Source organism: Motacilla alba, chromosome 15 (genome assembly GCF_015832195.1).
Source record: "Motacilla alba alba isolate MOTALB_02 chromosome 15, Motacilla_alba_V1.0_pri, whole genome shotgun sequence".
NCBI classification, from domain to species: Eukaryota; Metazoa; Chordata; class Aves; order Passeriformes; family Motacillidae; genus Motacilla; species Motacilla alba.
The window spans coordinates 10,920,322-10,942,677 of record NC_052030.1 but is presented as its reverse complement, the minus strand read 5'-3'; the positions used below and the strand labels follow the sequence as shown (position 1 = coordinate 10,942,677).

The 22,356-nt window shown below is 47.8% G+C and overlaps 1 protein-coding gene and 2 long non-coding RNA genes across 4 annotated transcripts in view; 2 read left to right on the top strand and 1 right to left on the bottom strand.

The window, feature by feature from the left end:
- The first annotated feature begins 111 nt into the window (after positions 1–111).
- On the top strand, positions 112–8,116 carry LOC119707266. The gene is made up of 3 exons (XR_005258723.1): positions 112–663; positions 2,691–2,784; positions 6,648–8,116. It is a non-coding gene; the product is annotated as an uncharacterized LOC119707266 (long non-coding RNA).
- A 650-nt stretch (positions 8,117–8,766) lies between these two features.
- On the bottom strand, positions 8,767–12,909 carry LOC119707265. Its single transcript, XR_005258722.1, has 2 exons — positions 12,793–12,909; positions 8,767–12,681 (listed from the first exon to the last, which is right to left on the bottom strand). It is a non-coding gene; the product is annotated as an uncharacterized LOC119707265 (long non-coding RNA).
- The window catches only part of SETD1B (SET domain containing 1B, histone lysine methyltransferase), a 47,413-nt gene continuing 37,736 nt past the window's right edge, over positions 12,680–22,356 (top strand). Inside the window, exons 1-6 of one of the 2 annotated variants that reach the window (XM_038151939.1) lie at positions 12,680–13,108; positions 13,534–16,666; positions 17,008–17,162; positions 17,608–17,706; positions 18,200–18,470; positions 21,579–21,691. In XM_038151939.1, the coding sequence (XP_038007867.1) occupies positions 16,594–16,666; positions 17,008–17,162; positions 17,608–17,706; positions 18,200–18,470; positions 21,579–21,691 (711 nt within the window). In that variant the 5' untranslated portion in view covers positions 12,680–13,108; positions 13,534–16,593. Of the gene's footprint in view, positions 13,109–13,533; positions 16,667–17,007; positions 17,163–17,607; positions 17,707–18,199; positions 18,471–21,578; positions 21,692–22,356 lie in introns of those variants that run through there. The other variant, XM_038151940.1, reaches the window with a different exon arrangement.

Below are 22,356 nucleotides of genomic sequence, written 5' to 3'. Positions count from 1 at the left end.
GCCGCCGCCTCAGGTGCCACGGGGCCCCGCCCGGGCCCCCCCGGACACTGGGGGAGCCTCTCCCGGACCCGCGGCCTCATCGCCGGCCCGCGGCCTCCCGCAGGCTGCGGCCGCTCGGGGTCACGGCGGGAAGGCCCCTCAGCGCCGCGTCCCCTCAGCCCCGCCGGGGCTGCTCCGCCCGCCCGTCCCGCCGGGCAGCCCTCGAAGCTCCATCCCCCGGGAACATCGGGCCGCGTCCCTTTGCCCTTCCACCCGCACACGCCATCCCCATTTATTTATTCCCGTTCCAGTTGTTCCCACAGGAAGCCCCTCCAGCGCCCTGCTGGTTCCCGCCAAGCGGCCGGCGCTGAGGGACCGCTCCCGTTCCCGATGTGTGACCGGGCCCGCGGGCAGAGCGGGGCCAGGCATCGTGAGGGCAGGCAGAGACCCCCGGGGCACTCCCGGAAAGGCTCCTTGCTGCTGGCAGTGACTCACTGCTTGTTTTCCACTGATTTATTTATCTCGGGAAAGAACCGACAGCTCTGCTCATCATCTGCTCGCCACCCGAGGTGAGCTGCAATTAAAATAACTGGAATTTCTAATTTTAATTGCAGAGATGTGGTGGTCCCAGGCTTCCATGTGGCGTTTTTGGTACCACGGATCGCAGGAGATCACAACTGTTAGGTATGTTTGGCTCTGGAAGGGGATTATAACTGCTGGATTGTGTTTGGTTCCAATGCACAGGTCAGGGGAGTGACACTGAGTTTTGGACAGACCTGCTCAGGTGCAAATCTACCACCATTCAGCCCAAAAAAAAAAAAAAAAAGCATATTTCTTTGCTGGCAGGAATTAGCAGTGTTCTCTATCTTAAGTAAGTTTGTTTATAAGAAATAAAAATTTCCTCAATTTATTTTTTTTTAGATCCCGCTTGTGGAAAAAGCAACAATCCCCTAAGGACATGCTGGGGTGTAGCAAGACCGTTTAATCCAACTAAGGAAAAAAACCCCAAACCACAGTTCGAGTGAGGCTTTTCATTTTCCCCTGCGCAGTTGTGTCACTAGATGGCCTTCCAGACCCAATACAAACACCACTGCACTCGGGCAAGGAGGATCCTGCTTTGTGCACAGGGCAAACAAAAAGCTAGAAAAGGATATTTCTGCAATAGATAAGAAGGACCAGTAATACTTAACATAGTGTCATACAACTCAAATTATGACAATAAAAAAGTGGTTAAATTCACACCTACTTAAAATTCACCTTTTCCTATGGAAAAAGTTGATGCGAGCACAAAGAAATTGTCAAAAAAATGCTTTATGAGCCACAGTCTTATAAATCTTATCTGGAACACAGGAAAAGCCATCAGCTCCTGTCCAGTGTAATGGCTGATAGCATTCCAATGGCACAGGAATGGATGGGCCAGGAAAGAATTTGTTTTATCCTAAAATGATTTATTTGGACCTGGCTCAAACCCAGTATCACACTATGTATGATATAACCAGCAGCTAGAGTTAACAGTCATCCTGTAACTGAAGAAATCAGGGGTTTTTTTCCAAGTCAATTATTTCCATAAAGGGGATTTTGGGGGGATAAAAGTATTTCGTGGTTCATTATTAATTTGTGAAGTTTCGCTTTTTCTTTTTGTTTTTGGGGGTTTTTTTTCCAAGTCTCACAAAACAATCTTTACATTTCTCACAGCTCTCTCTCCTTGGACATTCTATAATTAAAGAAACTTTTAGATTTGTACACCTTTAGATTTGAGATGAAACAACAAAAAATAAGCAGATTACAAATACAACTGTAAACACTCCAAAGATTATTTTTAAGTAATGGATGTTCTACTTGTCTTACTATGGATGAAATACAATATTTCAGTGTCTCAGGTACTTAATTTTAATTTGCAGCTATACATGGCTTTAGGCATGTCATTTGGGTTTGGGCAAAAGCTGAGCCTATTTTGCTGACTCCAAAAAAAGCAAAATCTAAAATGGAATTGTGCCACTGATTTAAATGGAAGAAGATTCAACCCTCTATTACCGAAATTCAAATATGATCATTACTAATTGCAAGTGTCTTTCTCTAGTTCAGTCTTGGCCTGTATATTGATTTTGGCACAAGTTTTTTCATCAAAAGCTTACACATCTGCAGCTCAGGGGTCAATGTGTGTGTGGAGATTCTCAGTGAGCACAACCAAGCCAGGGCATTAGTGGGCTGTGGAAAATATCCGCGCTCTAATCTCGGTGCCGGTTTGTTGCTTCATGATCACCAAGGAAAAAGTTAGGAAGGAGTGAAAGGTTAGCACACTGCTTAGGAAAACTGCTGGGAGTTTGTGATTTTCAAAAGATGCATTAACACTCTGGATGGTATTGATGGGTAATTCAGGTTAGTTATGAAATCACCCAAGAAAAGACTCGGAGATTAGGTTCAATATTGTTTGCACACACCATCTGCTGCATACTCCTATTGTTAGTTTATTTGGTAACACAAACTGGACAAGAATGGGGACCTGTTCTTCCTTATTGTCATCAGAACTATGTTTTTGAAATACACTTTTTTTTTTTCTTCCCAGTTTACAAAGACTTCAACATAAAAACAAACCCCACTTATGTCCAAGGGAATATTCATAAACTTAGTTAAGAAAGTGCATAACAAGACAGAGCCTTAAATATTTATTTTTTAACATTACCAGTGACATTAATTATTTGTGTTTTCAGCTATGAAGTCCCACTCCAGCATGTACTGAGCAAGAGCAACGCCTTGAAAAATTCACAATAAGAAAGACAGACCCTAAGGAATGGGATTTACCAAGTAAGTCAAGCGAATCTCTGATAAATCTCAGATGTTGTACAAGGCCAACAATGGCTTGTCACGTGCACACAGACTCTTACTGAGGGAGTCTCTGCCCCACAGAATTTATTATGGACAGGGCACAGAAGGAAGGGGGAATTATGATGTGGGAGAGCTGAACTATCCCTGCACACAGCACGAAGTTCTGGTGAACAGAATCAGTGTGAGAGGAGAAGCCTATGACAAAGCAGGTGTATACTACTCAAAGTGATTCCTCCTGTTTACAGAACAAATGAACAAAACTGGTTTTCAGTTGTGCTTTTGCTCACAGTGCCAACACTGCTCTGAGCCTCACTAAAACCTCCATAAAATTTCCAAAATCAAAGCTCCCCAGTGTCCTTGACTTTCAGCTGCTTCTCAGTCTCCGTTTCTGCAGTGTTTCTCGCTGTTCCTCTCACACATGCAGAGCTCAACCATCTGCTCCTCATGGCCTGATATTTTACACACATGCCCCCACCCCGAAAAATCCCTTGGGCCACATGATTCACCATCTATTCAAACCTTGCCATGTGCCTGGTTTTTTGTGTAGTAGCTCCTACTGATGTAAATCCCTTGTTCCACAAGGGCTCTCAATTGCCTTTTTCACTGAAGGCAAGGTGGCTGTGACACCTGCCAATCTCCGAGACGTTTAACCCAACCTAAAACATTTTTACATTGTTGTTTGGCTGAGTAGGAACCATATTTTTTCCCAGTTGGAGGTGCTGCCAGAAAAGCATTAACTTTCCAGACTATTAAGTAATAGGGAAAAATTATATTTCAATAAGAAAATTTCCTTTCTGCCTTTTCATGCCTTAGAAATAGTTCCTGTTTCACTTGGCTCAAGTAGCCCCTGCACTAAATCAGTGCAGAAATCTTTGGATAAACTCTAAGTAAAATCTGTCCAAATGCTACCAGGGAGTTCAGAGGGTTGGGAAAGAAAACAGGACAAGGGTCTGCAAGGGGAGGTGTGAGACAAATTAAGACACACAACTCAGCAAAATCAGGCAGAGAATATTCAGGCACTCGGAGGTAGTTTGGACAAACTTTATTCATAAACCACACACGACTACCTGGTGAGCAACTATTTATAGGGAACACAAACTGTTTCTTGGCTATTTCTCTGGTATTTCTTTAAATCAGGGGTGCCAACTGTGTGGGCCAAATATGACCTACCTGATACACTCATGGCCAACGTGCTGTATTTTGAATTTCATCTTTCATTAGAAACTGAGCTCTTGGCTTTGCAGTTGTGGGGGAAAACCACCCCGTTTTACAAACCTGAAGTAAATCAACGTGGTGACATCTCATCTTGATACAGTAGGTGCTTGGAGGCAGTTTCAAGTTTCTGTTGCTCACTAAAGCGTGAACTCTCAAGCAAAATTCTGATGTGAAAAATGGGTAACACAAGGTTAGGATCATCCTATTCTTTTCTGGAACATCAAACACAATGAGTGATCTCTGAAAAACATGACATGAACAGGTGTCTGCCAACACCTCCACAGCTCTGCCCCCACAGATCTGGGGATGTGTCTCCCAGATGTGCTCAGCCACGGGCAGGAATTTGTCACCACAGGCTGGCAGAGCTATCACAGCAATGCTGGATCTCATCCCCTGCCTCTGTGCTGGGAAGGCAATCTGGGGGTTTGGTGTAGAGAGAGGGATTCAGAACACCTTGTTTCAGGTGAGATCTGCAGTTGTGTTTGCCTTGGGAGCTGGGCTTGGTTTTGCCATGGGAACAGGCAGAAACAGCAGCTTCAGGAGTGAGGCACAGCCTTGCTCATGGCTGACAGAGATCAGGGCTCTGCTACAGATCTGTGTGAAATTAGTCACCATCAGATGCTCCTCTGCATCCAGATCTGCAGCAGAGAACACATCAGGAAGTAATTTGGGGAAATTTAGGGAAAAGGGCTTCAAACAGCTTTGCTTGCAACACAATGTGTTCTTAGCCAGTATCCAACCAATCCCTTTAGTATAACCTCTAAAATCCCTTAGGCCTTTCTGTGTTTTCATTACCCAACATTCCACCTAACCCAGAAAGCACGAAGATGTTATTTTTTTCAAAATTGGAGCACTCTCTGCAGTATCTGCTTCCTTCAGATCGCTTTTCCCCTCTCTCATTCCCAAATTATGTAATTCCTTGTGGATAGAGATATTTTCTTTTAATGTACTTGCTAGTTCACTCCAAGAGGAGTGTGTGTTAATTAAGATGACCACAGCACCAGGGGAGGAGTTGCATTCAGCTGCTTTAGCTTACACAGGAGGGATTAATATGGAGTGGGTGAGTCAACTGTGGATTGCCAAATCTGGGTTACACTCCCCAAAATTCTGTTGGAAGACTCCTCTAAACCTGAAATATGTGGACTAGTACTTTTTTTGTGTGGCTGTAGAGAACCTCAAGTTTAAATGAACCCAGGTTTGGCTTCTTAAATATGCTTTTCACTATGTGAGCTACAGTGTGGCCTGAACAAGTGTGTGTTTTACAGAGTCATGAGTCAGGCATTGATCAACACTTCATTCCTGCACTCTTGCACCTGGCCCAGGCAGGAAGCTCTCAAACCTTTTGGACAAGGATGTGGGGAAACTGGGAATGCTCATAGAATAAAAGAGGGTGAAGTAGGCTATAAGAGAATGGGCTGTGCATGAAACAGGGCCATGTTTCTGCTGAGTAACGCACAGCACTGACATTAACATGACATTAGCATCCTCCCCTCTGATATCTGTGCAAACTTCCCACAGGAAGGCAGCAATGGCAGACTGAAGAGATGATAAAATCCTCTATATGGGGAACACCAAAATTTCTGCCTGTTTTTTGCGGAGTGCTGGATGTATGGGTAAAGCTAAGCGGGAAGTGCTTGCTCTGTCGTTGTCTGGCTGGCAAGATGCTCATTCATAGAACTGGAAGTTTGGCAGGAGCCAGAGGAGCTTGTGGCTTCTCAGAGCATGGCCAGGCAGAGCACAGGCCCAGACTGAATATTTCTCAGATCTGAGAGCACCCATAACCTGGCCAGAGCAAACCCTGACAGGAACAGCAATGCTCAGAGCAGGTTAATTAATAACTTGAGGCTCTGGAAATAAAACCAGGTTGTAATTGAGTGATGTTTGCTTTACAGCTGTGACTCTTGGCCTGTGCCTGGTTTGTGGGAGCTGGTTGGGCTGACAGTGCAGAGTGGCTTGGCTGGATGTCCTCACTGAGAGTCACCAGAGCGGATCAGGAAGGTGTTCAAGCAGTGGTGCGGGGTGGTGAGGGCAGGCACAGAGAGCAACAAGGTCTCAGTGCTGGGTCTGGCACACTGCCCTGCCCTGCTCCACACCACTGCCCTGCCCTGCTCCACACCTCTGGCCTTGATGGCACATTTCCTGTGCATTTCACCCTTCCTACACACATCTCACCCTTCCTGAATCTCCAGTAACAACAGGCGCATTGTCAAGTTCCTCATTGCTTACTGGGATTAACATAGTAGCTCTGGTTTCTTAAGTTGGGGAGATTTCCTGGTTAAAACTGTTCTAATTAAACTTAGATCTCTCATAAGGTTAAAAATGCCCCTGTGTGAATGGCAGCTGGATCTGCTTGTAAAATGTCAGTGCCCCAAGACCTTTAATGGTCTTGGGAGTCTAACAATAGTACAGACAGTGCCTATTCAAAGATAAGGGCTCCAGGCAAATGGAAGAAGGAAGCAAATACAGTACCCCCATGAATCAGACACCTTAGACAAAAATGTTCTAAGTACAGAACACATCTGGCTGTGTATTTGTCAAGTATGTTATTGGCTTGAACTACACCCACAGCACCCACAGCAAATAATTTCCACTGTAAGTCTGAGTGGGCACCTCCGTTTTCCTTTTAGGACTCAATTTTGGACCTGGGAAAAAGTGTTCTCAGTTGAAAGGCCTCCAAGCAAGCCTGGGCTGGTCACAGCAGAGCAACAGCTGCACGAGCTTAAATTCCTCTCCCCACCCTGCTGTACAGGCCGTGCCCCTCAGTCCTGAGCCTGGAGAAGAGGAATGTCCAGCTTTCCTGCTTCCCTGCCAGCTCCACTGGCATTTCCTATTCCACAGCCAATTGCACGTTAGGCTCCCACACCATGAAGTGCTTTTTCATGTGGGCAGTGCTGGTGGAACTAAGGATCCCTTGTGGTCAGAACCCCCTGCAGATGTTCGTGACACTTTTTTCATTCCGCTTTATGCACCATGTCAGGCGCTTGTGATAATTTACTGCCACAGGAACCTCTTCCTGCACGCTGCTCGCTGCGAGTCCTTCCGGACTGCTGCCAGGCACTGCCCAGGGAGAGGGAAAGACAATGAGCAGGGGAAGGTGTCAGGAAGCACAGAGAGCCCTGTCCTGCATCAGCAGCTCCCGGGAGAGACACAGGCAGAAATGTAGCAACAACTGTGAGGGTTTAGTGGAAACTAATTTCAGTTAGAAACTAGCTATGGCCTGCCCTCTTGAAGGTTAAAACAACTAAAATATCTGGAATAGGTATTTTAATTTAAAACTTACCTAAAAAAAAGAAAGGGAAAAAAAAGCTAAAGCAAGTTCAAAAATAACTCAGAATGTAGACAAAGATAAGAGCAGAGCCTGCAGGAGTCAAGTCTGAACAAAGGGCATGGGCAATGAAAGGAGAAAACCACAAATGGCAGGGGTTGAAATGTAAAACCTACAGTTCACTGTGGAACATGAAGGATGCTGTTGTATTCCACACCTCCTCTTCCAGGGTGTAGCTGTCTCCACAAGGTGAAGGGCACTAACGAATCAAGCTCCTTCCCTCTTCCTGTATTTTCTATTCAATTATTCACAGGCTGTGCAAGTTCTGCTTTATTTCCCCTCTCCATATGCCACACTCTCCTCCTGGTTTGTTTTTTTTTTTTTAATTCTGAACTGTGCCTTTGGCCTCTCTCCCATTCCTTTCTCCTCGGTGTGTGCCCCCCGCTCTGCCAGGATCTGCTGTCTTTGTAACCTCTGCTGTGCACATATGCTGGCTTCTGCCGCCCCTCCTGCCCCCCCTGCTCCACCGAGTGTCCCTTCTCCTCGCTCCAGCGTTCTTGCCAGCGGCTGCGTGAGCCGGCCAGCCACGGAGCGCTTTTGCCATGGCCGCCGCTGCCGTTTCCATGCTGCCGGCTCCTCTCCAGCGATCAAGGGGAAGCCGTGCTGCTCCCCTCGTTCAGCACAGGCAGAGACTGTGCAGCTGCTTAGCAACTGCGAGCTGCTGTAGCGCAGGGAGCCACGGACGGCTCAGCCTTCACCGACCCGCCGCCTTCGGGCCCACTCGGCTGCAACCCAGGGCTCGGGGGACCAGCTGGGGCACTCCCCACTGTCCTGTCAAACAATAAATCAAGATGCAAATCCTTAACTGCAGGATTGAGAGCAGTGGCAGCAATGTCAAGGGCAAAACAAAGTCCTGGTCTCGTGTCGCATCGCACCAGTGGGAAGACACTGCTCTCATTTGTAAGCTGAACTCATTCCATTTGATCTTTGTCATCGGTTTCTGGCCGCAACGTTTTATACTCCATCACTTATAATCAGAATGCTCCTTGTATGTGCTGCATGTGTTAAAATGGCTCCCGGGTCCCCAGCTACCATCGTATCCAGACTGTTTAATGAAGTGTCCAGAGACACAAGTAATTTAATGCATAAATATCCTTTAAGATTACTTATTTGTATCTTCATTTCCTTCTGATGCAAGCTTTGTAAGTGCCCGGCATCTTTAAATGGTACATTCTTTTCATTCTTTCTCTTTTATTTTTGTGGAACTGTACTGTTCAGGGGCCATGAAGCACTGAACTATTTTGAAATTCAATGGCTTTAGAATGCTGATTAGAATTGCCAGCCGTCTTGATTTATTTCATGATTTTTATAAGCTTGAAAGCATTCTAAAAAATAACCAGTTCTACATCCTGATAGGATCACAGCATTTCAATGGCAGCAGCATTTCAATAGGCAAGAAGCAACACAAAACATTTTGCAAGTCAGGTGTTGAAACAGCTTCTTTATTCCTTTATAGCTCAAGAAAGATTAGATCTCTGAAAGCACTCACTCCCTACCTTACAGAGGTGGCTTTGTCATAATACTTGCAGAAATAATATGATCACATACAGTTTAAAAAGTACCACCACCCCCACCACCCCCCCAGCTATGGCAAATAGCCAACATATGCATAAAAAATTGTCTGGATTTTAAACACATTAAATGTTTGTTCCACTGCTGGGTGTCACCATGCATCTCTGCACCCTGGCAGCCAAACAACACAACCTAGTGATTCCCTGTCATTGTTCAAGGCTCACATCCCATGCATCCTCAGAGCATGCTGGGACACAGGTGAAATCTGTCAGCAGGTTGCTTATTTTGGCTGACAATTCCCTAGACAGATCATCTGCTGTTCTTCGGAAGGAATGAAAAATTCCATGGCAAGAAAATCTGAACAGGCAAATACCCTGTCCATATTCCTACTCAATATTCCTTTGATATTCTTAGCCTGGTTTCCTAAAAATAAAACCGTCTAATGCGACAGTGTTGTTCTAAGTAATTTCCCCCCCTCCTCCCTCCAATCTCAAATTTGGCAGGGGGGAAGAAGTCCCTAATGTATTTAGGTCTTGAATGAAGAGCTGGATACAGAGTATGTAGTGAGGCATCACGTCTAAAAAAAACATCTAACAGGAAGGTCTCTAAATGTACTTTGTAACCACTCTGCCCCAGACCTCTGATCTTTCTTTTATGGGTCCTGCAACCACCTGTTTTGTGCTCTGCATTATTTCATGGCTACATAATAGACACCAGGGCAGGCAAGTGTTGCAGTGTGCCTCTGGCTCCCTTCCAGCTCCTAAACTGGGCTTTCTTCCCATGCAACTGGGGTGTGGCAAGGGATGGTGTGGAACCAGACCTCCTCCTGACACAATATTGACACTGCTGAGGTGTGTGTACACACACCCGGAACTGGGAAACACCCACAGTGCAGACAGGTTGTTTATCTGGAAGAAAACATAAAATCATAACCAACCAAGTTTGTAGGTGACACTAAGCAGTATCAGAAGGGAGTATCAAATAAAAATAATAATTTTAAAAGGCCATTGCAAGCAACAACGCTAAGAGGACCAGAGTAAAGCCATACATGCAAAACAAAGAGCACAATTCTGCAGTACAGGGTTGTCATCCCAAGAAGGAGCAGATCTGAGAGCATTTTAGCTGCCCTGCTGGGAAACCAGCTGAACATGGGCTGCAGTAATCCCTGGATGCCTGACAGACACATCTGAGCCAGGAGGGCTGCTGGCTCGGGCATGGTCACTGCCGATGGCTCTGTCCCCTTCTGCCCAGATCAAAATGGTGACAAACTGGAGCAGGAACAATTACAGGATTAGTAAAGATGGACCCGAGGGGGAGCTCTGCAGCCTGCAATGGCGTGTTTAAATGCTCAGCTTGCACACAGCCATGAGGGGATGGAAATCTGGTCATGGAGCATTCCTCTGCCAAGGAGACTGAGGGACACACACATCCAGAAACTGAAAGCAGAAACTAGACAAGTTTAAAAAGGTACTTTGATTTCTAGTCTGTCAGGTAGATTTTTTTTTGATGGAAACAATTTATCCTTATTTTACTCCCTTTCACAGCCCATTTGAAAATGAAAATCTGATCTTTATCTAAGATGCAGCTATGCTGCAGTTAAATTCTTTCAAATGAGAAAAAGCCAGAAATTCATAAAAATCAAGAGACCTGCATAATGCAGGAAGTTGAACCAGATGAACCTTGGTCTCTTTTGTCTTTTATAATCTATTAATCTAGTTTCCTTGCACAAGCAGTGGATTGTGACTTTAAAAACCTACAATATAAAGGGTTCAGTGTACAAGGCAGTCTAAACCAAAATGTTGTAAACAGTCAGGATCATTGTTTGGCAGAACAGCTGCATATTTTTTATTTCACTTTGCCTCTCAAACTAATTTGCTCTTGTTGCAACACTTTGCCAAAGAAATTAAATCACTTCTTATTGATAACAGACAGTGATATAATTAGCATAAGAGTTTTCCACTCAACAATGCCAGGCAGGGACGCTGTGGGCAAGAACAAACTCCTTTGCTTCAAGAATGTGCACAGAGTCACCACAAGCTGTTCAGAGAAAAAAAAAATCTTCCCCCCCCCCTTTCCCCTGAAAGATCTCTTTATCTAAAGAGTCTCACGCAGCAAACCAGGGTCAATCTAACTCAAGTATGAAAGTCTGCTTTGACCTTTCTGGGATTTAAACACGCTGTACCAGAACATTTAGCTTTTCAGATACGAGGTTCAGCCATGAAACCACCCACTCTGAGAGCACAACTGGTCTCAACTGCCTTGGCGACTTTTAAACTACACTGAACATTATAGTCATTTAGAAACTTCTAAAAAACGGAAAGAAATTTTCGGCTCAGACTTACAAAAACAACTTCCAGAAGTGCTGAGGACTCACACAACTCACTGGGGCGGCACGGCAGGCTCGCTGTCCAGCGCCTGCTGCCCCAGCAATTTCTGGCCCTGGTTTGCACGTACGCAGCGCCAGGCACACGCGTTAGGACCTCTCCCAGCTGGAGCACTTCATGGATCCTACCACCGGGAACAGCCGTCCTGGACAATGATTAATCGCAGGCAAAGATCAGAGTGCTGGAAAAATATGCAGAGAGATGCAAGTACAGACAAAGCTGTCTAAGCTCCCACAGTATTATGGTCTGGCTGTGTCGCTTCAAAGCTGCGTTAGGCAGAGCTGGTTTGCTTCAGGGTTGAACAGATCAACGTTACGGTTTAAATGCTGGTATTGCTAACAGCCAAATATATATTTAAACATAAATCTTAAATCCCAGGAAAGTTAATAGCCCGATGCTGTTTAAATATGCCTTTTTTAGCCGCTTCACGTGCTGACTTAACTCATTACGATGCAAGCTGCAGAAACGTTTTCACTACAGTTCAAAAACCCCTGCAAACACGAGCCCAGCTCTGCGCCGTACTTTGATCTACACGTCGCCTCTTTCGGCCATTTCCAGGAAGCTGAAATGCTTTTCACCTCTATTGAGAGATACCAGAGGAGCATTTTAATGGTGTTCAGCTAAGAACAACGTCACCGTTCCTTCCGATTTTGCCAGCAGACGGTCACTGGGAGCCGCCGTGACCCGGGCCGGGTGCTCAGGGCTGGCTCCAGCGCGGGCCCGGCGCTCCCGGCCGGGCAGGGACCGAGCGGCGGCTCGGGCGGCCCCGGTTCTGAGCGCCGCAGCCCCCGACAGGGCTCGCAGCGCTACAACGCCAGCCTAGCACTGCGGAAGAGCTTTGGTTTTGTTGTTGGTTTGTTTGGTTTTCTCCCCCTCCATGGGAACGTGTTCTGTTTTGTGCGGACGGTTTGTCGCTTGTTCTCGACATAGAGGCTGACCCGGTGAGGAGCGAGGGGGGGAGCGAGGAATGGAGCGATGAGCGCAGTTGTTGCGAAAGGCGCGGGTTGCGGTGCCTCCTTCGCGGCAGCACCCTGCTCCCTCGCAGGGAAACAGCCCTGAGCCTCGGCACATACCACAGCACAGGTTGTACAAACCCACGGAGCGGCTGGTGCTGAGCCGCAGGAGCTGCGGGCAGGGCGCACCCTGCCCGGCACATGCCGCTCCCGCAGACAGCCTCTGCCAAGCAGCCACTTACCTTCTCCCTCCCTCAGAGTCCGCAGGACGGTCCTGCTCTAGCCTTACCAGGGAGGCCACCTCTCTACAGTGTTTGCTTTTCCTCCCTGTCCTGCCCTCTGAAGTGGTTGCTCAAGCCAGGCTTTCCTGGCTCACCTACTCTGGGTCTGCAGTGAGCACAAGCTGCAATTTCCCGCAGAGCACAGCGAGGCTTGTGAAGTTCCAAGATAACCCTCAGCCTCCACTCAATGCGAGCTGCAGCGGAATCTGCTCAGGGAAAAAAAAAATCCCACCAAAAAAACAAATCAGAAGGAGAAAAAAAAAAAAAAAAAAAAAAAAAAGAAGAAGAAGAAGAAAAAAAGACGCCACATGTAACACTTCATCGGGCCATGGCGGCTCCACTGCAGCGGCACCGGCTCCGCGCCAGCCCTGCCCGAGCGGGCCCGGGGAACTCGGCGCTGCAGGCCGGAGGAGGCAGGGCAGCGCTGCCCTGGCTGGGTGATGGCGGAGGGGGGAACAGCCCAGGAGAGGCAGAGAAGGAAAACAACAAAGAGCCATGTGACGGGGAGCGGCAGCCGCGCTCCCCCCGGCGCACCCGCTCCGGGCGGGGAGGTGGCGGCGCCGCCCGGCCCCTCCCGCGGCCAGCGCTGCTGGTTCCCCCCGTCCCCCACACTGCCCGGGGTTTAATTTTTTGGTGCATTTTATTTTTGTTTCCCTTATGTGTGTGAGGAAGGAGGTGTTGTTGTTTGTTCCTCTTTTTCCCCCCTCTGCATTAGGCGACTTCCATGGCTTGCTGTTTATAAAGAGAGCGGGAGGCTGCAGCGGGGGAAGGGCGGTGTTATTTATAGCAGCCGGGGCTGCGCCGGCATTATCCGAGCTGCCTTTGTCCTCCCGGCCGGCCGCCCCCCCGCCTGGCCCGGCTGGAGCGCCGCCAGCCCCGCTGCCGCAGGGCGCTCCCGCCATGTTGTGCGCGGGGAGAAAGAGCCGCCGCTCCCTGCCCAGCTTCGCCCTTCCACAGCCCCTCACAAAGCGCTGGGGGAAGGGGGGCGGGAAAGGGGAGAGAAAAGAAAAAAAAAAAAACCAAAAACCCAACACCCCAAACCCATAATTTCCCTGCAGCGCCCGGGACGCGGAGCGCCGGGAGGCAGCGGGGGGAGAGCCCGCCGCGCCACCGCCCAGCGCTGAGGAGAACGCGGCGCCGAAGGGAAGGAGAAGCCATGATGGCGGCTGCCCTCACACAACACGGAGCACGACCGGGAGCGCCGTGCTCGCCGCCGGCCGCCCCTCCCGCCGCCCGGGACACGGTGCTGCCGCAGCCTTTCACATAATAAACCCACCAGAATTCGGCGGGGAGGCCATTTTCGTGGGCTGGGTGGCGGCACTAAAGCACAACTGCTGTGAATATCAACTGCGTCACGGCTCTCCGTCTGTAACACTCAGGCTGCAAAGGGTCCCTCACTTGGAAGGAAACTCCCTCATTTTGGATATACTTCCAGACCTCCTTTTTCCCCCCTCTCTCCAAGTCACTGCCGCTCGGTATGAAGGATTTTACAGTGCTTTCTAGGGAGACATCCGCCATTAAGACTCACCGTCGTGAAAAACACCCCCCCCATTTTGTTGCCTGTTTTTTGTCGAGCTTCTGTAATTAGACGGATAAAACATGTAAGGGATCCCTACCACCACCACCGCCTTCTCGCCTTTTTTAACATCAACCTCACTAACATCTTACTGTTCACAGGCAGATTTTTTTTTTTTGTGCTTTCAATTTAACAGCCACATAATGCCTGCAATGGATTCACAGCGTCTCTCCGCACCAAAAAAAAAACCAAACCCACCCAGGGCTGAGGACGACCAAGAGCTTTGTGCAGAAAGAGAAATCAAATCCCTCCCTGAAAACAGACGTTTCAGAGGCACTGTTAGATGTTTCTGAGGAGAAGGAGATCGCCACCGCTTTCAGACGACCATTGGGATCTTTCCACCCAGGACAATACCATTAGCTACAGGCCTGGGCTATTTGTTCCTCTGCAAGGGCAAAAGGGTTTACTTACCCGCACACCATAGTTGAATGCAGCTCTGAAGGTGAAGTTGTTACTCTTTTTTAAAATAATGGCTATAAGTATATATATGGTCTGTATCACCACTTCTCTCGTAAGTTTGCGAGCCAAAGCGGATCTTGTTAAGATAAGTTACGGATCTTTGTATGGCAGTGGTCTAGCATCAAAAAAAGAGGAAAAAAAAGGGGGGAAAAAAAAGCTATAGAAAAAGTCCAGCTATGTTGACTGACCGTACACAGGCGAGGACTCCTGCTCGAGGCTTAAATCTACCTTCCTGTGGTAGATTTACTCTGTACATAAAAAGGACGTTCAGTGTTTTTCCACAGAGCACGCAGACACTAAAAATATTCTCCTCAATAGTTTTAGGCTGCACATGTCAGTGTGAAAACACCTAGTTAACATTTACTGGTGCTAAACAACTTTTAAGCATATCTTAGCCAGATAGTTCGCTTTATAAGTAAAATATTTCAGAAAGCATAAATTGGTTTAAACAGACAAAAACATAAGACATGCAAATGAAGGCTTAGCAATAAGGACCACTTCATTAACATTAACATGAAAACTACACTTAGCAAGGACAGAATGGATTGGGTACTTACAATGTAAGAGGAAAGAAAGAGAAAGAGCTTATCATAGTAAAATTGCCTTATTTTTTTGCCAGGATTCACTATTCCTATACCTATATTTAAAACATTACCTTTTAAGCACCAAAGGAGTTAATAAAAATGGCCAGGAATCAAGTGTTTAATACAAGAGAGCAGTCTCTCAAATTTATTGTTCAGTCATCAGAGCTGCTTAAAGCTTAAAAACCCCCAAAACAACGAAAAAAAATATAAAAAGAATGTATTTACTCTTTTTTTGTTGGCATTCGAAATTGTTAACTGCTGACATAGGGTGTGCCATGACCTAGTTACACAAGACAAAGATGGATCCCGAATCAAAGGGCGAAAAAAAAATCCGCATTACTTTTTTTTTTTTTTTTTGGTTAAGGGCTTGAGATATAGATATATATATTTAAATCCTCCTTCTTCAGTGAGTCGTCTGGCACCGTGCTAGAGGCTCCCACCACCCCGCGTGGTGTGGATTCACATGGCGGATCCCCCTTTATGGAACAAAGGAAAAGCCCAGTTGGCCATTTCGCTCCACTGCAGAAAAATGGCTGCGGGTCCCGCGGCCTCTCCTTGGCTTCTGCCGCGCGGTGCTTTTACCCCGCCGTCTAATAACTCAAGCCCCATGGAAGCCGCGCTCCCATTGGCTGCGCCCGCCGCGCTGCCGCCGCCCCAGCCAATGGCGCGGCCGCTCCCGGGGCCGCCGCGGCCCCGCGCCCCGGGACGGCCGCGCCATGCGCCCGCCGCGCTCCGCCCGGCCCCGCGCCCGCCGAGCGCCGGGGGCACCGCGCCGCCCGCCTTTAATACCGAAAACAAAATGGAACCTCCCCGCTGATTGGCTGACGAGGGCTCCGGACCTTTAATCAGCAAAGCTGCTCCCCCGTCTTCTATCACCCCCTCCTCTGCGTGTGTTGCCACCCCCCCCTCCTGCCAGCCCCCCCCGCGCTCTCCGCCGCAGCAGCGCGGCGGGTCCGCGCTCCACCCGCCCCCGCGGTGGCACGGGCTCGCCGAAGTCTTCCCCTAAAAAAAAAAACCAAAAAAAACAGAGAGAGAAAAAAAAAAAGCGAAAAAAAAACCACCCCAACTTGTCCCACCTATAGGTCCATCTTGTTTAGAAACAGTTTGCTCTAAGGTAAATGCAGCGGGCAGATTCCACTCGCCCCCCCGCATGCCGTTAACCCCGCGGCGGGGAGGGAAAAAAAACCCGCGCGTCCCGGCGGCGGCCCATGCGGCGGCGCTCGGCGGCGGCGGGGCGGCGGCGGGCGGCCGCGGGCCGGGGGCTGCGCGGCGCGGCCGCCGTGAATGTGCAGGCGGCGGAGCGCGGTTAGGCGTTCGCGGCGCTCGCAGCGGTGTATTGTGGGATCCCGGCCGCCGCCAGCAGCGAGCACACACACAATATGTGGTGGCTCGCGAAAACGGGAGGCAGGAGCCTGGCGGGCAGCCCGCGCCGGTAACCGGCCCCATGTGAGACGGGAGCTCGCCTTTCGCCGCCCGGAGACGATCGGCCGCCCAGCGCGATGTCTTTCCGAGAGACCAAGGCGGGGGAAAAAGCCAAGCACTCTGAAGATCATGGCAAAAAGCAGAGTTCAAGTGAGATTGGGTCTTTTTTTTTCTTCGTCTTCTTTTTTTTTTTTTTTTTCTCCTTTCCTCCTCCTCCCTCTCTGCCTCTTGTCTGGTTGGGGTGGAGGGGGGGACCCGGTTGGCAATTCCCCCATTTTGGGGCTCGCTTCGCGGTGGATTTCCTCCCTGCCTGGGTGTGTAGATCGGGCGGCTCGTTAAAAAAAAAAAAAAAAAAAAAAAAACCGCACCGAAACGAAGATGTCTTTGTTGAATTTTTTTTTAACTTTATGGTTTTTAGTGTGGTTTTTCTTTCTTTTCCCCTTCCCTCTTTCTCTCTTCCCCCCCACCCCCCCCACCCCCCCCGCGTTCAGGTTGGATCAACGGAATGGAGAACAGCACGCAAGCCAGCACTTCTGTCGAGAAAAGAAATCACCATTGGAGAAGTTACAAGTTGATTATTGACCCGGCTCTGAAAAAAGGACAGCACAAACTCTACCGTTACGATGGGCAACATTTCAGCATGCCTGTGAGTGGGGGGCTCCCGGGTTTCCCCCATTGTGTCGTGTCTCCCCCCGCCAGCCTCTGTCTTACCGGCGTTTTGGGGGCTGGGGGTCCCTCCGGGTCGTGGCAATCCTCGCCGTAGCGCATGTGTGTGGGAGGGGGGTCTGGGGGGGACGCGCACAGCCACCAAAGTTACAGCCACCTGACACTGTGTATTCAACTGTCAGGAGCCCAAACCTGCGGCTTTTTTCCTGTGTTTCCAATCTGTGTGCATTTCCCAGCAGTATTGCAATTTGACACGTGTGTGTGTGTGTGTGTGTGTGTGTGTGTGTGCGCTTTCCCCTTCCCTTGAGACAGCCCGTGCTTCCTCGGGGTTTATTTTTTTCTTTTATTTTTGTCTTAAATTTCAAGTCTTGTTATTGCTGTTTCTATGTTTTCTCTCCTCCTCTTCTTCCTCCTCCGTCTCCCAGAACTCGGGGATCGCTCCTGTGGATTGTGTCAGGGATCCCAGAATAGGGCGAATATGGACCAAAACTAAGGAGTTGGAGTTGTCTGTCCCCAAATTCAAGGTACTGCCCTGACTTTTGGCTTTAGCTCTGGAAACTTGTTTATCTGGGAGTGAAGCCTGAGTTCCAAATAGTTTAATGGACCGTTTAAATGACAGTCATATTTCTATTAACATTGTTATTTAGCAAACTGTTTAACAATAATCCTCTTCTATGAGGATAACAAGAAATCAATGCATCTGTCTAACGAGATCACTTGAAGGTTTTGGAGCTGGGGCTTCTGGGGCGGGGGGCAGTGGGGGGGCTCTCTGCTGACACTACTGCTCAAAATGCACCTTTGTAGCCCAGAAAGGAGCCACTTCCAATGAATGGCTGCAGCGGCGGAGCCTCTGCTCAGCTCCGAGGTTCACCCAGAGCCTTGGAGGTTTTTTTTTCCCCCCCAAAGTTTGCAGGATGCTTTAACCCCTTCCCTCCCGTGCCATCCTTAGGCCCCTCCCCCAAGTTCATTAACGATGCCGATTATGTTTCTCGTTCCCCGCCTTGTGCCCGTTTCCAGATTGATGAATTTTACGTGGGGCCAGTGCCTCCCAAGCAGGTCACCTTTGCCAAGCTGAACGACAACATCCGTGAAAACTTTTTGGCCGACATGTGCAAGAAATACGGCGAAGTGGAAGAGGTGGAGATTCTCTACAACCCCAAGAACAAGAAGCACCTGGGCATTGCCAAAGTCATCTTTGCCACTGTCAAGGGTGCCCGGGAGGCTGTGCAGCACCTTCACAACACTTCTGTCATGGGCAACATCATCCACGTGGAGCTGGATACAAAAGGTAAGGGGGCACGTTTGGGCCTCACGCGTTTGGGGTTTGCAGAGCCCCTGCCTGTCCCACTCCCACCAGCGAGGCTGTTGCAGAGGGCAGGGACCTGGTGATTAAAAATACGAAGGGAGCCGGCAGCGGGTCTGGTGTCTGGGGCCTGGGCGAGTCACGTGGAGCCAAATGTGTTGTCTGTTGCTAAGAGACAGCCCTGTAATTTGCAAAATGCTGCCATCCTGCCTGTCCCCTGCCTCTCCCCTGCCCGTCCCTGTCCCTGCTCACTGCTCTCTCGTGTCCCCCATCTCCCTGCCCCGGGCTGGTCCCTCTCAGCCACCTGCGAGGGCCACTGGACCCGGTGGCACCTGCGTTTTGCAAACTTGGGATTTTTGGACAAGTCCTGGTGGTTCCTGGGACCCAAATCTGTGGATTCTGGTGGCAGCAGCGGGGCTGGGTGCTGTCCCCTGCATGCCTGGCATTTCATTGATACTTAGAGCGGGCTGGGGGCTGGCACAGCAGAGTGCACACGCAGCACTTGTCAGTGTGTGCGAGTGTACAAGTGTGAGACTGGCTCTTAAAGCGACAGCGGCTCCCTGTGCTGCAGGAACCAGCTCCCAGCCCCACTCCCGAGCCCTCAGAAGCCCAGTAAAGTTTCTGCAAGTGTGAGGGCATTGCATTTGGTCTGTTCTCTCTCCTCCAAGCATGCTGGTGAAAGGGCTTTGCTAAAATCTGCCTGAATTTTAGAAAATGTCTAAGACTGAGCAGGTGTGGATCAGTTGCTAAGTATTTCTACATTCTAATGGTGGCATTTCTAGTTTAAAACTGGCTTGCTGCACTCTTTCTAGGGAAAAAGACATTGCTAACACCTTTTTATTAAAAATGCTGATATTTTTGTTCTGTATTTAAAGGTTTCAACAGTTTAGTGCACAACCAACACAGCAGTTGGTGTGCCACATGTGATAGAGTAGAACAGGATGTTTATTGACATTACTGACCACTGTTAGAAAAAAAATCACAGTAGCAGTTTAATATTTTCTGTTGGGAGCTAGGCTTGACCTTACATGTGTATATTTTGAAATTCTAGTATCAATAATTTTAACAGACAGGCTCCTTCCCTTGCTTTGAGATTCGAAGGTAAAAATCTCATTTAAGGGCAAATTAACCATTTGCAGATTTAATAATATAAGCTCAAGCTGATTTGTGATGGATGTCTTAATGACAATCATTTTAAACAAGCCGATTATACTGCCTTCCTCCTTGTTCTCCTCCGTTTGTAAACTATGCAGCAAGTCTTGACCAGGCAGCTGTTCCAGAAAGTTTGTAGCACATCAGGGAAATGAGGGGGGGGTTTATGCTTCTGTTTCCTGGGAGAAAATGCTGAAGTCAGTTTCAAATTGCATTGCTGTTTTGTTTGCCAGCTTTATGCTCCTAATGTATTTTTTTCACACATTTTGCTTCTCTTTCGTTCTAAAAGAGTAGGACTGTCAGTGTGCTATAATCTGTCAGAATCAAATAAAAATGGCCTTCCTAAAATAGCATCAGCAGGTTAGGATGTACTTAAAATATATATGTATCATTTTCACCGTTTCTTTCTAGTATTCTGCTTTGCAAGACAGTGAAAGGTTGGTTAAAAACTTTGTTTTTACAGTGTAGCAAAATAAATATTAAGAGTGAAAGTATCAATTTTATCTGTCTGGTGTGAGCACAGGCCTGGGAATCCGAAACTAATAAATCCAGGCTCCTCATGTGAGACAGGGTTGTTTAAAGAAACTTCTCTGCTCAGTTTATCCATCTACAGACTGGACACAACTAGTAATTACCTGTCTTAGAGCAATAGCTAGGAATCATTTCACATTCATAAACCTCTTTGAAACTGTAACTTTTCCTGCATAATGTTTGGGATCCAGGAAGAACTATGTAACAATGACTTTATATTTTTTTTTAAGAACATGTGAAAATAAACCTAACACTTCCATATCCGTGGCATTGTAGTGTCATGTGTGGGTGGTGTGTTAATATTTCAAGCTTATCTTCAGACTCTTGCAGTGAAGAGATCTATTTTGTCATGACTTTGGTTGAACTTAAACAGTTTACATAGTTGGGGATGAGGCTCAGGACTTTGTGAAATGAGATTTGATACCCAAATAACTTCATCAGTAGCATTTGTGCAAGATAAATAAGTCTTTCTCAGGACAGGATTGTGCTAAGGGTTGCTTTGTTTTTGAATTGAACAGGGAGTTTGGAGTTTGATCCTGCAAGACTTTCTCATAAAAGTAGTCCTGGTTTTGGGGAGGTATTTCCTGAATTAATTTTCTGGGCTCAGGTGCCTGGTCTGTCCATTTTTCTGTACACTTTATTTCAGAGCAAAATTCAGACAGTTTCAGGGTCTGATTCTTTTGCCTTTGAAGCTGATGACAGATTTCTTACAGACTGCAAAATAAGTAGGATTAAGTTTTTGTAGTAATGAAAAATTCAATATTAAGAAACTGGGTCTTTGTAGACTTTAGGAATGAAAAGGCTGAGGCTCAGTAATGCTGTTTGGGACAGTTTGCTTCTCTGGCTTTATTCTTCGAGGGATGCCACTGAGTTCTCATTAAACCAGGGGGGAAAAAAAGGATTTATTGGTGTCTTTTTGGAAAGACAGCATTAACAGTTTTGTCCTCAGCATTCCCATGCATTGTGTTTGCATCAGTAACAGGCAGTTCTCATGAGCAAGGTGTGTAGGGAGCACTTTCTGAAGTGGCTCTGGGTGTTGGCAGAGGCTTCTCCCTTGGGTGAGAGTTTCACTTCTCAAATCTGCAAGCTTTGCTTGGCACTTTGGAGAGGAGGGAAACGGTTGCGCTCCAGAAAGCATGGTAAAGAGTGGAGCTGCCAAGGAGGCTGAGAAGAGGAAAAAGGATTTAGAAACCTCCTTGTCTTGGCTGGAGAAGGGAGTGTCTGACTTCGCTTGCCCAGCAGATTATTTTAAAATGATCCCTGCGAGCTCTGAGCTGATAACTGCTCCTCTCTTGCATGGATGGAGTGGGCTGGGAGTAGTAGCAGGGTCATGTGAGTGTCAAGAATGTGTCTTTTTACATGGATTGTGATCTTTCTGTTTAATCCACTCTTGCATTGTGGTCTGTGCAGGTGAAACCCGCATGAGATTCTATGAACTGCTGGTTAATGGTCTTTACACTCCTCAGACCCTCCCTGTAGGCACTGAGCAGGACGTGTCCCCAACTGGGAATGAAGCTCTCCAGGTAGGTGTGCTTGGCTTTTCTTAAAGAACAACTTCCTAGAAAATCTCAAACATTAACATTAGCATTTTAACATTTTTTATTTATCTGTATTTGTGTCTTGCTGTAGTTCCAATGGATGTTACTAATTCACATTTAAATAGAACTTGCTCATAATTGCCATAGCAAATGTACCTCTGAATGTGGAGCACGTGGCTGCTGTGTGCCTGCTTTGCACGGGAAATGCTTTTTGTCTTTCTGAGTGAAAAATGCCTTCAGAACCAACAGAACGTGCCCTATTAACATTAGAAATTCCTGCAGTTAGGACTGGATCAGATCTGTCCCTGAGATGAGATTTTTCCCTTGAAGTCAGGGGAATGATTTACAGTGGTACATTTGGCCTGGCGTCTGCGGTGTGCAATCCTCAGCACGCACGGACTTCAGCCTTGCTTAAAGGCTAAGAGGTGGAAGGTGTCTGTGCTTCAATAGTGGCATCAATTTTCCAGAATCTTAATTAGTTGCTGGAATCAGCTTTTATTAAAAGCAGTGGACAGAATTCCTGCGGGCTTCCAGGGGTCCCTCGATATTTAGGGCACAATTCTCTCAGTGGCTTTGCATGATTACCTGCTTCCCTGTGAACCCCACTGGGATGAGAGGGCCAGGGGGAAGGGAAGCCTGTTTGTGTGAAG